Raw genomic sequence first — 17017 nt, forward strand, 5'->3', positions numbered from 1 at the left:
TTTGTAATAGACACCTATAAGTTTGCCAATACATGTACTAGGTACAGGTTTCCTTCAATACCATATCCTCAAAATCACAGTTGTGATGGAGAGTTTTATCTCCCAGGACCTTCCTTATGCACAAACAGCCTCATGACCCTTTCCCATTCATCACCACAGCAAGTCAGTACTTTCCCACTAAGGCCACACCATTTTAATTTCTTGGTTAATGGCTTTTTCAAATAAATTCTAGCAAAAAAAAAAATCATGAAAACAGAAGGCTGGGGTGAAAACTTGCACCCGACCCTGTTCACTCCCTGAAATTGTGTGCACTGAAGTACAAACTTTCCTCTGAGATTCTGTTTTCCTGTTGATTTTCCAATCTAGCATAATTTTAAAAATTCTGTTAACCAAGAAATTAAAATGGTGAGGCCTAATGGACCTGAAAACCTACTCATCGTGCCCTGTGATGTCGTCATTACTCCCACAACTCTCATCTATACCTGATCATGACTGTCTTAAAGACACCATTTCAAGGCGTGAAGACGTGAAGTAGCTATATTGTATAGACCTTTAAGATGTGAAGTCGACTTACTTTATTTTGAATATAGCTGGAACCCAGGAACAGAAACCCTGCGGAAGAAATAAACACATTTTACATTATTTTCTGAATCAAATTCAGGCATTGATTTTTCCAATGTCTAAAAAATACACCTTAAGTTTACAGAATCCTATCACTATCAGCAACTGTTCATTATCTACAAATGAGCCCATGGCTGAAACTCTCATCCAGCGTCGACTCTGAAGCCTGCAGGAAACTGCCCCATTACTTCATGTGGGGGCGGATCTCACATCATCAATAATGCTACTGCTGCAGGACATAAAGGGGCCTGAACCCTTTCTTCTACTTATAATCCTGTCGTGGACCCCGGGCACTACAGAACTTACCCTGTCATGGACACCAGAAGCTACAGAACTTACCCTGTCATGGACCCCGGGCGCTACCGGATGGCTGCTCAAACTTTCCCTGCTTTCCCTCCCCACGGAGGTCTCCTCGTCCAGGTTTTTCCCCTCGGGCGGAGGCTCGTGATCCCCATAGAATATACTGGTCCACCTGCAGGTAAGGGAACATGGCGTCAACTGAACAGTCTGAAGCAAATAAAACATGACGCCTGACATCATCGTGGCTTCTTAAATTTGGAAAGAAGAAAAAAACCTCTCAGATCTCGGGTTCTTCCTTTATGAGAATTCACTTTGAGAATTAAAGCTGAAGCTTTCTGTCAATCATCCTGTTTCCATGGCGACATGAATAACAGCCAATAAGCTTATCTTCAGATGACCTGAACCTGTCATTAACATCTCATTAACATCTCATTAACATCTCATTAACACCCATTTACCATCTCATCTAAATAAGCCATCAGACTCCTAAAATGTAAAATACTCAGATATAAAGTATGCTTTCTTTCTCTGTTTTATTTAGCCAGGGTGGCCCAACTCAGTGTAAGACACCAGACAAAAATATACATACACAGAAATGCTCCCTGAGTGCCTGACTCTAACCATGCAGACAACCATGTCACATATACAATGTATACACTCAGTTAGCTCAAGTAAGCCTCCTTGGTTAACTATAGTCCCGGCTAACATGACAGATACAGGTCACCTGAAACATGAGGCTTAAGGCCACACCAATTTGATTTCTTGGTTAACGGATTTTTTTCTCTAAATTTCAGCACAAGGACATCATGAAATTTAAAACAGATGGCTGGGGTGAAAACTTGCACGTGACCCTGTTCACTCCCTGAAACTGTGTGCACCAAAGTACAAACTTTCCTCTGAGATTCTGTTTTCATTTTGATTTTCCAATCTAGAATTTTTTTAAAAATTCCATTAACCAAGAAATTAAAATGGTGTGGCCTAACGGCTGTGTCCCATTTTGTTCAAACGTCTGTCTCAAATTGGGTGGAAAATAATGATGCCATCAATCTTGTCTTTTTGCAGTAAACAAAATCACCCGTTAAGCAAAGCGGCGTACTAAATTGACAGGACTAAAAGACACACAAGAGACTTTGAGGAGTAAAATTTACAAAAACACTTTCAGCAATAGACCATTAGCATTAATCCACCAGGTTACATAAATCCGCCAATTTGAAAAACAGTGGGTTTGAGAGATCTCTAGTCCAGCACCCCCCCAGGTTTGAACAGTTAAGATATACATAATTATATGTATAATACAGGAGTGCATAATAATGAGGGAAATTGGGTTGGAGATCTTTATGGACGCATCTTTTCAGGAATTACATTGTATGTAGCCTGGTGGAGTAATGTTAGTAAATGTTACATGATGCATAAAATTGGGCAAACCTTAACTAGACAAACATAATACTTAGCAACAAAAGGCAGCAACAGAAAAGGAAACTGAAACCCTACACGTCATAATCCGCCCCTTTGCCGTTGCTCGACAGAACACGAGTCCTAAAGAAAGAAAATAAACAAAACTGTATACATAAAAAACACCAACATTCAACAAAAAGAAACCATCATAAAACAATGAGGATGATCACAATTATATGTGAAATATATGAAAATATAAATTTGCATACATGGGCTCCCTCAGTCAATGTTGACCAGGGTAGAACCTAAATTTACATAAATGGGAAAACAAAACCATACAGGGATGGAACATTGACAACTGCACAACAGATAGATCCCGTAACCATGCCGATCTTGGTCCGTGTAAAAACGCAAAGTGCAGCGTCACAGTGCTGCTGAACCTTTGTTTATTCATTTCTGTATTCTTTTACTAGGGTAGCTCCCTCAGTGGCTTGGCACTGATTTTCAGGGAGACCCTAGGTACACATATACAAACAATACACTGATATTTACATAACATATTTGTGCGTCATATTACAAAATCGTATCCATACTCATAGTCCATTTTGTGCTAGGTCGTAAGGATTGGAGGTCAGGGGTCACACTATTCTTTGCAGAGTGTTTTGAATGTATGCATGGATGAAATGGTTTTAACATCTACCGGCAGTGTATTCCAGTTCTCTGCACCTCTGTACGCAAATGCACGTTTCCCAAATTCCAGTTTAACTTTCGGTAATCGCAAAGAGTGATGTCGGGTTGTATAAGTGTGAGACTCAGACGCTCTGCTAAAGGAACTTAGGTACTCTGGTAGCTGATTATACAATGACTTGTGCACAGTTTGCAACAGAACCTTACTGCAACAGAAGTACATACATGGGACATCAAGCACACGAACCCCATACTGCTACTCTCCAAGCAGAACATTGTGACCTTTTCATTCATATGCCCTGCTTTCTGTCTGCACTCTCTGTGAAGGGTGCCGACAGAAAACGGCGCATACGGTAAAAAGGTCACAATTTTCTCCACCAACCTCTGCTTGGAGAGTAGCAGACAGCAAGCCTGTAGCCTTCCTTTTATACAAGCAGGTTTGATTTGTGAGGCAAGCTTTAGCGCTTCACGGCGGTGCTGACAAATGGATGTGAAGTGACGGGAGATAGCGATCATGCATTGAGAGGTGACCCCCCGCGGGTTCAGTCATCAGGAATATCGGACATCAGGAGTTATCGGATCAGGTCCCCACCATTAGGCAGCCTTTGTAGCAGGAAATGGAAACTGAAGCCTCTGCAACGTTACCTTTCATCCGCCCTTGACATGAGGGCAAGGCGGCCGTAGTCCCAGGCTATCTTCCGCAGAACCGCAAATAGCAACAACAGGAGCTGAAAAACAACAACAGGAGCTGTGAAAACAACAACGACAGGAGCTGTGGAAACAACAACAACAGGAGCTGTGGAAACAACAACAACAAAAGCTGTAAAAACAAAACAAAAAACGGGTTGTGACAAACATACTAGTAAGGGAATGTGGAGTTGTACTGCATGGGTTGTAATTGTTCTAGTAAGGGAATGTGGAGTTGTACTGCATGGGTTGTAATTGTTCTAGTAAGGGAATGTGGAGCTGTACTGCATGGGTTGTAATTGTTCTAGTAAGGGAATGTGGAGCTGTACTGCATGGGTTGTAATTGTTCTAGTAAGGGAATGTGGAGCTGTACTGCATGGGTTGTAATTGTTCTAGTAAGGGAATGTGGAGTTGTACTGCATGGGTTGTAATTGTTCTAGTAAGGGAATGTGGAGTTGTACTGCATGGGTTGTAATTGTTCTAGTAAGGGAATGTGGAGTTGTACTGCATGGGTTGTAATTGTTCTAGTAAGGGAATGTGGAGTTGTACTGCATGGGTTGTAATTGTTCTAGTAAGGGAATGTGGAGTTGTACTGCATGGGTTGTAATTGTTCTAGTAAGGGAATGTGGAGTTGTACTGCATGGGTTGTAATTGTTCTAGTAAGGGAATGTGGAGTTGTACTGCATGGGTTGTAATTGTTCTAGTAAGGGAATGTGGAGTTGTACTGCATGGGTTTTAATTGTTCTAGTAAGGGAATGTGGAGCTGTACTGCATGGGTTGTAATTGTTCTAGTAAGGGAATGTGGAGCTGTACTGCATGGGTTGTAATTGTTCTAGTAAGGGAATGTGGAGCTGTACTGCATGGGTTGTAATTGTTCTAGTAAGGGAATGTGGAGTTGTACTGCATGGGTTGTAATTGTTCTAGTAAGGGAATGTGGAGTTGTACTGCATGGGTTGTAATTGTTCTAGTAAGGGAATGTGGAGTTGTACTGCATGGGTTGTAATTGTTCTAGAAAGGGAATGTGGAGTTGTACTGCATGGGTTGTAATTGTTCTAGTAAGGGAATGTGGAGTTGTACTGCATGGGTTGTAATTGTTCTAGTAAGGGAATGTGGAGTTGTACTGCATGGGTTGTAATTGTTCTAGTAAGGGAATGTGGAGTTGTACTGCATGGGTTGTAATTGTTCTAGTAAGGGAATGTGGAGTTGTACTGCATGGGTTGTAATTGTTCTAGTAAGGGAATGTGGAGTTGTACTGCATGGGTTGTAATTGTTCCTTTCACTTTGTTGTACTTTCCACCCTGTGGGCCATGTTGGGCTAGCCCCAGGTTGACGGGACATGGGGTGTACTGTGCTGTAAGTGGGGTTGCACATAGCTGTACTGGGTTGTACTATGTTGTACTGGGCTGAACTGGGATGTACATACTATATATATTAGTTGTACTGGGTTGTATGTAGTTGTACTGGGTTCTACTGTGTTGTACATAGTTGTACTGGGTGGTACATAGTTGACAATAGTTGTACTGAATACTAGTAGTACTGTTTTGTACACAGTTGTGCTGGCCAGAGTTGTAATAGGTTGTACTGGGTTCTTGTAGTACTACACAGTTGTACTAGGTTGTAATAGGTTGCACACATGCAGTTGTACTCACCACCCATGCTGCCATGTTGAGGCTGAGGTTGAAGGGGATACGGGGTTGCACTGTGTTGTACATAGTTGTACTAGGTTGTACTGAGTTGTACTCACCACCCAATTCAGCAAGCTGCCATGTTGAGCCCGAGGTTGAAGGGGATATGGGGTTGCACTGTGTTGTACATAGTTGTACTGTGTTGTACATAGTTGTACTGGGTTGTACTATGTTGTACACAGTAAATTGTACTCACCACCCAAGCTGCCATGTTGAGCCCCAGGTTGAAGGGGATGCCTCCGTAGTAGAGCTGCTCCTGCACCAGGATGGAGGGCATGCCGCGCCCGGTGACGTTGCGGATGTAGACGTCGCACTTGGCTGCCGCCGGGGACAGGCTGGCGTTGGGCAGGATGGTGTAGGGCGTGATGGAGGCCCCGACCTGCAGGTTCAAGCCGCCCGACAGACTCATCGGGGTCACGACCTCGGGCTGAACGTCCCCCATGGCTGGTGGTGTTCTCAACACTAGTACTAACTAGCGAACCTGGAAAACACACAGGAAAACTCCTGTTACTCACAGTAACTGTTACAAATTATACTGACAATACTAACCCTAACTTGGGTTGAACGTCCCCCATGGCTGGTGGTGCTCTCAATGCTAACTAACGAACCTGGAAAACACACAGGAAAACTCCTGTTACTGACAACTACATTACTGTTACAAATTATACTGACAATACTAACAGTAACTGTAAGTTACAAATTATACTGACAATACTAATGCTAACCCAAACTCGGGCTGAACGTGCCCCATGGCTGGTGGTGTTCTCAACGATAACTATTGAACCTGGAAAAACACACAGGAAAACCCCTGAATACAAGACATCGACTTTCATCCTACAAAAGTGTTGATTTTGACCAATTATTGTCACGACAAAGCAATATCAATAATTCTATTCGTCAATCCATGTCTTCAAATACCTATTGGATCATAGATAATTAGCCCTTGAGTGCAAATATGGACTGGATAACGGATTGATGACTTAATTATGTACTATGATGTATTCATGTATTTATTTATCTAATTATTTATTCAACTATTTATTTTGATGTATTTTCCATGATTGTATTGATATCGGTTACGTTAAGTTTACGTTAAGTTTATTTTTGTACCGTGACTCCTGCCCCTCCGTTTCACTTCAACCTTGCGAAAAGCGGCCATATTATGGCCGAACAAGCATTCGAAGTAAAATAAAGGCTTTGACTTGACTTGACTATCAATAATTCTGAAGTATGAACCAGAATTTCTACCATCCACACTTGTAAGTTGTAATGAGTTGTACACATAGTCAACACTAGTATCATACATGTAAAAAGACAATTCAAACTCTACAACAGGATAAGATTCGGAGATTCCAGATGCTTCAAGTGACATCCATCACTCTTCTTCAACACCCGAAATTGTACATGGTACAGCTCTAGTATTGTACGTCTTGCAACTTCAGTACTGTACATAGTACATCTAACAACCCCAGTATTGTACATGGTACATCTAACAACCCCAGTGTTGTACATGGTACGTCTAAGAACCCCAGTATTGTACATGGTACATGTAACAACCCCAGTATTGTACATGGTACATGTAACAGCCCTAGTACGTATTGTACATGGTACATCTAACAATGCAGGGAACTCCATTAATATTCCTCCACATGCCCGACCATCATGACAGTCGGCAGTTTTAGTGCATTAAACACGGCAGTAATCGCCTGAGAAATTATAATAATATCAGGTGTATTTGCAGCCAGTGCCACAGGCAGGTACCCAATGTGTAGGGTAATGAGGCTGTTTAACGTGTTCGAGGCACCTCCTGGGCTCAGCTGAATGGGAGCTGCCGGCAGGAACAATCACGCTGGAACAATCCCGCGGTCCCGGGGGCTTACTTACCCTTTTACCGGCAGCTTCCAGCGAGCTTCACTTGTAACAAGGGCGCAGGAGCGGCATCATACTGATGCTTATTCCTGGGGTGCCATCACTAATGCTTATTCCTGATCCAGAGGAACGTTTGTTTCAGAGGAACCGATATACATTTATTCCAGAGAAGCCATATCCTTGTTTCAGAGAAGCCATTATGTATGTTTGTTCCAGAGGTTCCACATAATACATGCTTTAATACAGTTCAATAGAAGCCGTTACACATCCTTGTTTCAGAGGAGCCATTAGTATACAGTCATGCTTATTCCTGAGGAGCCATTATATTTGTTCCAGAGAAGCCACACCTGTTTGTTCCACTGCTGTATACAAATACACAGCCTGATTTTAATCGCGCTTCTAGTCGGCTTCTTGATGCATTCCAACAATGGTGTCTCAGAAATGTATATAACATAACTTATAAAGATAGAATTACAATGAAGAAGTTTACGACAGGAGTGGGACCAAACCCCTTACTCTCACCTCTCAAATAGAAGTACCCCCTAGAATAGAAGTACCCCCCAGACAAATCTTCAAAATCTAATATAAGTACCCCCTGAAATATAAGTACCCCCCGGAAAATTTCAAAATTGACAGTCAAGGTAAACTGTGTCCATACAACTGTCCGAGGGAAATAAGATAATTAACAGGCCTAGGAAGGTTATATCTAAAATTCAATTATGCCTCAGGACCATACCTATTACGTATATAGATATTGAACAGAATAACTGTACATAGCTCGTTCAATTCATGATGATCTTCCTCACCACTTCGATAAAATATAATAGTAATGTTGAAAAATTGGGCATAGGTTCCCCGCTATGACCCCTAACCGGGGGCCACGGTGCTTTCAAATTCAACAAGTGAAAATGTACATGACACAAGCATTTTCTACTACTTTAAGCAAATGATCAAAGAAAATTGTTGTACATGTACATCATTTATGATTATTGACAATCAGTGACAGACACTGACAATGTGACATATAACAAAAATCATCAGATAGCTACTAATGTACCTGATCATATTTTCTAAAGATATCACCCCCAAAAAATCAAATATGAACACACTCCCTCCACAGAATAGGTTTAGGTCTATAAACTTTTGCTCCATAGCGTCGAAAACAAAGTTTTTGTGAGACGCTTGGATTTCGAGTTCCCGCGATAAAGCCCATAATATTGAACAGAGCTCGACTGTAAAAGTAGCTCAACGTCCTAGCCCGCACATACGAGGAAGTTACCGATGTCATGTTGACACTAGAAAACCGCGCTTAACCGCTAAATTGGGAAAATATTACGGTCATTTTAAAATATGGAACCCTCTGAAAATAAAGATGGCCTTCTGTGTCTATCGTTACCCCAAAATATAATATTTTCATGCGTTTACGGTATCATTTTAAAGATCGGTATCCGCGCTATGCAATATGCTGCTAGTTTTACTGTCAACATCACTGAATAGTGGTGGCCATGTTTCGCGATTTCCAGCTGTTGTTTTACCGAATCATATCGGATATATTTCTGCCGTTATAGAGGTTTTGTGGCCTCAAAACACATATCACAAGGGAAGTTTAGTTATGATTGTTGTTTTTACGTGTAACATGTCTTCTGTGAACAACTTATTTTTCCGCCGCGCTGCCGATAGTGGGCAGGAATTATTCCCCATGCACTCTACTCTTCTACACGTTTTTAGATCCGCGTGCTTTGGTTTACGATGTAAATAGAGACTGTTCAAATTCATTTATATGAAAATTGTATTCTGAAATGTTAGTGTGGCGTCTTATTTTCCCGTTTACTTTGTAGCGTCATATATAGCAATATCGATTATCGACCGATATGTTACGAGTACTGCCAGGATAATTTTCACAAAGTCCGCCCGCGGTCAAAGCGGCGGGAAAATCAACGCCACTAGGCCGAAAAATAGCGAATTATGAGCAAAAATAGCGGGGAAATACGGGAAGAAAAACTTTAACTTTAGATTTTAGAGGGATTCCTGGTTAGCAAAGCCTCCATTTTTCCAAAGAATAATAAACGTACCGTCTAAAATAAGAAACTACCGGGCGGATTTTGAGGCGAAAAAATTAAACGTACCGGTACGTTTATTTGAGAGGTGAGAGTAGTACCACCATCGCGGAAAGAAGAGTCAAATACACATGTAGGTCATTTGTTTAGAATGCCTGTGGAACGACACGCACAAACAGCGCTAAAATGGAAACCCGACGAAGGGAAAAGAAAAGGGGAAGACCCAAACGTACATGGAAACACATGCTACAGAAGGACCTTGACCAACTGGGGATTACCATGAAAGGAGCAGAAGTCCTGGCCCAAAACCGCACAGAATGGAGGAAGCTTGCTGCCCGATGTGCCACTAGGCACGGGAGGATCTAAGTCTACTTTGAGTAAGTCTAGTCCGCCGCCTGTAACGGCTAGCCGCCAGAAACCCCCGGACAGCTGGAGTTTCCGTTATACAGACTAACTAATACATGACCAACTGTCTTGTGACTAGAGGTACAATAAGGTCATTGACCCCTTGGCCTCTTTATTTGCCATAGAGAAGTGTTAAGGCCATGCTGACTCAAAATATTTTTGGAGAAATTCCTCATTCTGTAAACACCCATAAAATTATACTTCCCCCTGTACTTGAAAATTGTTCTTAAACACATTTAGAAGACAGACCAGATACTAGTAGTGATTTTGAGTCATGAGGTAAGGTTTAGGAGTGTGAGAAGTAATGTTGGAAGGGCAGATGGACCTTGCAATTGCATACCTATGTTTTCTTCTATACATTACCTATACAGATATCTCTACCTACAAATTACCTAATATATTCATTTGCACCTTTTCCACTCCTTGTAGAACACCTAGCTCCAAAAAAAAATGTCAAGTGAATGTATGTTTACATTTGGTACATGTTTTTTATGCTGTGTTATTTTTTCAAAACCTGAGCCCCGAGCCCTGAAACCTAATATCATCTCTGATGACAGTAGTGTTTGTTTCTACGGCTGCTAACCTGGATGGTACCTGAGCTACTAGTAGCTAGCTTTGTCTGTTCCCACATCATTGATCACTGTTGCTGGGCTAGGGGGAGGGGGGCTTTGTTTACTGTGAAGCAAGCTTTTTAGGAAAGCAAGTCTTAGAAAGAAAACATGCCCTTGCCATGAACTTGTTTACTAGTCACTGAAAACAGGAAGACTAAAAATACTCCTGATATATAGAACAAGTTTGCCCTTAACAGACCTTACTCAAGTTACTGGGGGTCAAAATAACTTGGGCACAACATCAAGTCCCACACAAACTCCTGTCCCACACAAACTCAGTACTATCCCACACAAACTCAGTTCTGTCCCACACAGACTCAGTAATGTACTGTTCCACACAAACTCAGTACTGTCCCACACAAACTCAGTACTGTCCCACACAAACTCAGTACTGTCCCACACAAACTCAGTACTGCCCCACACAAACTCAGTACTGCCCCACACAAACTCAGTACTGTCCCACACAAACCCAGTACTGTCCCACACAAACTCAGTACTGTCCCACACAAACTCAGTACTGTCCCACACAAACTCAGTACTGTCCCACACAAACTCAGTACTGTCCCACACAAACTCAGTACTGTCCCACACAAACTCAGTACTGTCCCACACAAACTCAGTACTGCCCCACACAAACTCAGTACTGCCCCACACAAACTCAGTACTGTCCCACACAAACCCAGTACTGTCCCACACAAACTCAGTACTGTCCCACACAAACTCAGTACTGTCCCACACAAACTCAGTACTGTCCCACACAAACTCAGTACTGTCCCACACAAACTCAGTACTGTCCCACACAAACTCAGTACTGTCCCACACAAACTTGTACTGTCCCACACAAACTCAGTACTGTCCCACACAAACTTGTACTGTCCCAAACAACAGAACCTCAACCAAACTAACTGGCTGTTTAAGCGCCACCTGGACATGGTGCATTTTATGACTGACGCCCGAAGGCAGGGCTGAACCAAAACTACTAAAACCTGCAGATTATATAATTGTAGAACTCAGACCTGATTAAGACACAAGATACACGAGTCATTAAGGATTTGTATGTGAGGCACAACCTAAGACTTCTCCTGTGCAGCCTGTAGCCATGGCAACAGTCCGGCCCTCTGGTTGATTACGTAAAGAACAGACAAGATTAATCTGGCCAGCCCAATCTGCGGGAATGAACCCAATCCAATTCTCCGTCCTTAATCTGGCTAATGCCCCGCCGCCCTCCCGACCCCTGCCCATTCTGTTATATCTGGGGGATGACATCTCCAAGCAACCCCCCCCCCCTTCCCCACTAATTTGTACCAATTGAAGGATGGATGAAAATCTTGCCCAGTGTTTCTGGTGTGATTGGACTCCCTAGGATACCTAGCGGCACCTGGAATGACTTTTTCTCGTTTAGCGTCTCTGCTGATCCGTTGGTGGGGAGAGAGGGACGACGTCATGAAATATTGATGTGTGCAGAAACATACCATTGAATATCTGGCCTGGCATCGACCCACGGCGCCATGAATAATGAAGTATGGAAGGTTTAGCTGCACAGAGATGTAGAAATGACCCAGTTTGGTTCAATGTTAACATTTCAAGTCATCACAACACAACATATAACATGTCAGGTGTGTGAAACAGTCAGACGATAACCATGCGCATCGGATGTAGGCCTAGATTGTGGCATGACACAGGAGTATCCCGCCCCCTTCCCAACACAAGGCACCCTATCTGGTGTAAGCCTCTGCTATCTTGTTATTCCAACAATCTATTTATTTACATTTGGACGCCCAGTGCAAATGTCTCATTCACAGGGCAGCCTTTGTACATACAGCATACAGTATGTACCAGTCTGAGAGTACTCCACCAAAGCACCGGTACTAAACATAAACAGCATTTTAGACAGAATAATGATATTATTGTATATTATTTCTACTACTGTATTCTAGACTAGTCCTGATTATCACCAACTACAACCAAGGCAGCAGTATTTAACATAAACAGCGTTTTAGATGCTGCCTAAAACGTCTGGCCTATTTCCAAAATCTACCCAGTTATTTGAGTACTAGTAACTGTACTACTAATGTCTTGTGTTTATTGAAACATGGAGTCAAGTCTTCACTGACGTAGCATTTTAGAGGGGATTTACTGTATATCATTCCCAGACCTGATAACCAATAAGGCATCAGTATTTGACATAAACAACATTTTGTGTTATGACAAATAGTGACATTGCTTATGTATCTGTCTGTCCATACATGTCTACTCTCCAACATCAGCTACGCTGCCTTGAGAGTCTGTGTAATGTACCGTTGCATTTGACAATAAATAAATAAATAAACAACATTTTATAGTAGTGTCCTGGAAGGATGACAGAAGCTCTGTAAAGCAATTTAATGCTTGTATGACAAAATCTCAAGCTTTCCCCTGTAGTTATATAATTGTTCCCACCTGGCCTTGTGTTTGATCATATTGATCCGAAAATTGGATCAATATCACGGGAATCAATGACGTTTCAAGCAAGCTCTTCCGGTCCAGATGCCACCATAATTCCATCTTAAGGGTCCCCTCTACTCCCATTTTTAAGATTACACACAACATACTTAGAATTATTGGAATCATTGCATAGATTTTTTTGTACCAAGCGGGGGAAAAACATCAAAATAGATGCTCTAAATTTTAATAACCTCTTTTTGTGATGTAAAGATATGGATTGGCAATTGGTAACATTAACATATCCCACTGGAACATATAAACAGGGAGGCCCATATGTCAACATCGTGTCTTTATAGTTCTTACATAATTGATATCATTATTCATATCTAAGTCATTGCCATCATTATGTGAAGCAGCATTTTCCAATCAGAGCCATAAAAACAGCTGACGACCATAACCGTCCCGCCAGCCGCCGCTCCATTAATTTTTGAAGCCCTTATTTCATTCCTGCACGGGTGGAAGTCACTACAAGATAACCCCCCTGCCCGCCCCAGCGGTCCCTCCCGCTCTGATCGCGGTTCTGGGTGAGGAGCTGCTAATTGGCTCGGAAAGCCGCATCTTTATTCCTCCCTCCCGCATCAGGACCGCACCTGCCTGCTGGAGTCCCCACTTCATCACTTTATCATCACTTTATCCATGATGACGCCGTTTATGTCATTAAGCGTTGATCGTTGATTACAACACAAAACGTCCCGTCCGTCCCCTGTGCATGAGACGGTTTCCCCTCCCGATGGCCCGCAGGAATGGTTCGGTGGCGATGTTTCTGCTCGGCGGGGAGACGGAGAGTTTTTACCGATGAAAATGTCGGCAGCATTTCTGCCACTCCCACCTGATCAACCGGTACCTGCACACGGCAGGACCAGCCACACGCCGCACACAAAGTACAACAACTCCGCCACGGAGCGGGAAAACTCGACCAAACTCACACACACAGCAGATGGAAACGTTATAGACTAAGTACAGTAATATTGTGCTCACCTGACGCGGTTTAGGACGGGAATCTTGGGTTAAATTCAGGTCATTTTGGCACCTCCGATCGCGGTGATGTCATTTCAGAACTCACCTGCTGGTGCGCATGCGCTCTACTGCCCAGCCTCGGTCTGGTGCCCAGCTTCACTTCCGGGATTGGGAAGGTCAGAACGTGGGAGGGCGGAGAGGAAACGGGTTTCTTCAAGTTTAGGGGGGTTTGAGACGTCTTTCTTCAAGGTGAGTTTTTTTTTTAAATACTGTTGAAGTGTAGGTGTTTCATGCGTTCTATGCCCACTGGTGCAGCAAAACTAGAGCAGCCGCTATGTGCACATGTGATTGTGATAAGGACGTGGGTGCCATGTAGTAGCTAGCCTAGCATGCCTACCATCACTGTTTATGTATATGTTATCGTTAACGTTACGGGTAAGGTGCATGTTCGTGTACACACGTGTATGTGTGCGCTGTTCAACTGGTAATGCTGTCTCTTGTTCTGTTGTACGTAGAACTGGGATAGCAAACCATACATGCTTCTTTAAAACCTTATCAAAAGCAGCTTTCAAAAATATTTAACCATTATGGGAAGACCAAGTGAGGTGTTTGGTCTCATCTGATGAAAAGCCTTCATCTCCAAGCAGAAATTTACCAAAAGACAGTTACTCAAGCAACTGGCTAACATTTGGAAACAGGCAGACGTTTCACAGACAGCATCGGCTGTCTTAAGGTCTCATTCATGAGTTTTTTCGCCCCATAGGCTTACATGTTATAAAACGTGTTTTACATGGGCGCGTTCATAATGAAGCTATAGGAAATGCACCAATGTCATTCATTCTCTGTTGAGCTCATCTACCCTAGATCATTTGAAAAAATTGCCAACTACCAGTTGGCATACAATACCTTTTTATGGCAATTACAAACGGCACTTAGCTAGACCCCCTAAATAGGTAGCCTGGGTGCCAATCTACCGGGGCTCCTACACTCGCTACCCTAAAAAAATTTTTTTAGGGTAGCGAGTGTAGGAGCCCCGGTAGAAATAGGATGGCACCCAGGCTACTAAATAGGCACTTTCCAGCTGAAAGTGATCGACCGAATTACCGCCAATGTCCGGCTGTGGACGCCCGACCTCGCACGCGGCAGCCGTACTTTACCTGTTAATTTCTTCTGTTACAAACAAGCTTTCATCAGTTTGACGCTTTATATCAGCTGGGCTAGCTAAAAGGAATTTTTACACCGAAATAGACACACGTACATGCAGCCGTTCATTTTTTGGGCAACGGACTCTTTTAGGGTACCCACTCGGAGTAATACAGGAATGAGACCTTATGTCAGGGACACTCAACCAGAATTTGGAGTTCACCAGCTTTTTAATTCTGAATTGATATGTTTTTAATAACATTAATATTAGGTGAATATTCAAGGTGAATATTAACTGATAGGTCTCAAGCTGTCCTGAATACAACTCTGATGATGCCCTGTCATTCTCTTCTAGCTCACCAGATGGCGCTAGTGAGAGGTCTAACAGGTCATGTGACCTGCTGTTCCAGACTGTTCAGGTTTGTCTTTTGCTTCATGTTCACTTCAGAGTTCAAGTCCCTTAACTTCTCATCACTCATGAAGTGGCATGTCTCTGGTTTAAGGAGCCTGTATACTAAATGAGGGCCTGCATGGGGAGGGGGTCCCGACAACGCTCTACGCTAAATTCGGGGGGGCCGGCTACGTAATACGCTTAATTCAGAAAGCCGCTCTACGCTAAATTCAGAAAAGCCTCCCTACGCTCTACACTAAATTATGGAGTGGTCGGCAACGCTCTACGTAAAATTGAAACGGCCGATTACGCTCTACGTAAAAGGGGCATGCAGGCCCTCCTACATATGTACATGCCTTGTGTGTTTCATGCTGCAGAAACATAGCCTGGAATCCAAACCTATTTATAGGCCCAAAGTCTCCTCTCTGCATCCAAGCCTATTATAGCTCCTGAGTCTCCTCTCTACATCCAAACCTATTATAGCTCCCGAGCGAGTCTCTTTTGCAGAGAGGAAACTCGGGAGCTATAATAGGTTTGGATTCCAGGCTAGCAGAAACAGTGCTATGCCAATTGAAAGATTAGGGAGCTGCTAAGCTAAAGTGACATCTTCCTCTAGCTCTCACGGTCCCGTTTATTGTACCTGAGCTTGTACGTTGTACATGACTTGTGTGTTTCCTGCCATGACCAGTGGAAGTTTAGGGAGTTAACCCAGATAGTCACATGTTCCTCTCCCTGTTCCCCATCCTCAGCACCACAGCCCCGACAGCAGCGATCTACCGCATGACGAGACTGCGAGTCGTGGACAACAGCAGCCTGGGGGAGGAGTCCGTCCGCCGAGGCAAGCCGCCGCGCGTCATCCACGTCTACAAGAAGAACAGCATCGGCAAGGTGGGGGACCAGGTGCTGGTGGCCATCATGGGCCAGAAGAAGAAGGGCCTCATCGTGGGACACAAGATGGCGGGACCTCGCATGACCCCCAAGTTTGACTCCAACAACCTCATCCTGCTGGAGGATTCTGGGAACCCCACCGGCACCAGGATCAAGGTTCCCGTCCCCTCACTGCTCAGGAAAAAGGCAGCCGACCAGTCCAAGGTGCTGGCCATCGCCTCCCGGTTCATCTGAACACTGCCGACCAGTCCTTAAACACTGCTGACCAGTCCCTTAACACTGCTGACCAGTCCCTAAACACTGCTGACCAGTCCCTAAACACTGCTGACCAGTCCCTAAACACTGCTGACCAGTCCCTAAACACTGCTGACCAGTCTCTAAACACTGCTGACCAGTCCCTAAACACTGCTGACCAGTCCCTCAACATCCATGGTACTGGCCATCGTGACTGGAGTATTCAGTATAACTATAAGGCCTGGACTGGAATGTCACGCCCTTCCATTCAAGAGACTACAAGGATGTTACTGACTGTGTTAACTTTATAATGTTGACTGAGAAAATAAGTTTCCTTTGAGAACTCCATGTAACAAATGAACGACTGATCGATGAAGTCATTTTCTCAAATAAACTTGTTTCTTTCATCAACTATGGCTGACATGAGGAAATTAGGAAACATTTTCAATAAATGATTAGTTTTCAAAAGGTGCCAATAAATAAATATGATATTTGACACCTCAGATCTATTTGTACTTTGTTCCTAATAGAGGTATTTGGTAAGGTTCCCAGATGGGATGCATGGTTGTTATGAAAACTTTCCTTCTTAGTCTATTGTTGCTC

The 17017-nt window shown here is 43.2% G+C and overlaps 2 protein-coding genes across 9 annotated transcripts in view; one reads left to right on the plus strand and one right to left on the minus strand.

Moving 5' to 3' along the window:
- The window catches only part of LOC136434097 (calcium permeable stress-gated cation channel 1-like), a 38703-nt gene extending 24819 nt beyond the window's left edge, over nucleotides 1-13884 (minus strand). For 5 of the 7 annotated variants that reach the window (XR_010755700.1, XR_010755702.1, XR_010755701.1 and 2 more), the window contains exons 1-6: nucleotides 13780-13878; nucleotides 5572-5856; nucleotides 3649-3731; nucleotides 2413-2457; nucleotides 961-1093; nucleotides 575-612 (exon numbers count right to left, since the gene is read on the minus strand). Coding sequence is in view for 4 of the 7 variants with exons in the window: in XM_066426833.1 (XP_066282930.1) it covers nucleotides 575-612; nucleotides 961-1093; nucleotides 2413-2457; nucleotides 3649-3731; nucleotides 5572-5817 (545 nt within the window). In the remaining 3 variants the exon portion in view is untranslated. Of the gene's footprint in view, nucleotides 1-574; nucleotides 613-960; nucleotides 1094-2412; nucleotides 2458-3648; nucleotides 3732-5571; nucleotides 5857-5969; nucleotides 5984-13779 lie in introns of all 7 variants that reach the window. The other 2 variants (XM_066426834.1, XM_066426835.1) reach the window with 2 other exon arrangements.
- Nucleotides 13846-16917, plus strand: LOC136434102 (large ribosomal subunit protein uL14m-like). Of its 2 annotated transcripts, none has more exons than XM_066426844.1 (3): nucleotides 13846-14007; nucleotides 15265-15320; nucleotides 16042-16917. In XM_066426844.1, exons 1-3 carry the CDS (start codon nucleotides 13846-13848, stop codon nucleotides 16412-16414), a joined length of 591 nt encoding a protein of 196 aa, XP_066282941.1. In that variant the 3' UTR covers nucleotides 16415-16917. The 2 variants fall into 2 exon arrangements, with proteins under 2 accessions (XP_066282941.1, XP_066282942.1); XM_066426845.1 differs by having other exon boundaries at nucleotides 13892-14007; nucleotides 15257-15320.
- The last annotated feature ends 100 nt before the right edge of the window (nucleotides 16918-17017 follow it).

This window comes from Branchiostoma lanceolatum, chromosome 4 (genome assembly GCF_035083965.1).
Source record: "Branchiostoma lanceolatum isolate klBraLanc5 chromosome 4, klBraLanc5.hap2, whole genome shotgun sequence".
Lineage (NCBI taxonomy): Eukaryota > Metazoa > Chordata > Leptocardii > Amphioxiformes > Branchiostomatidae > Branchiostoma > Branchiostoma lanceolatum.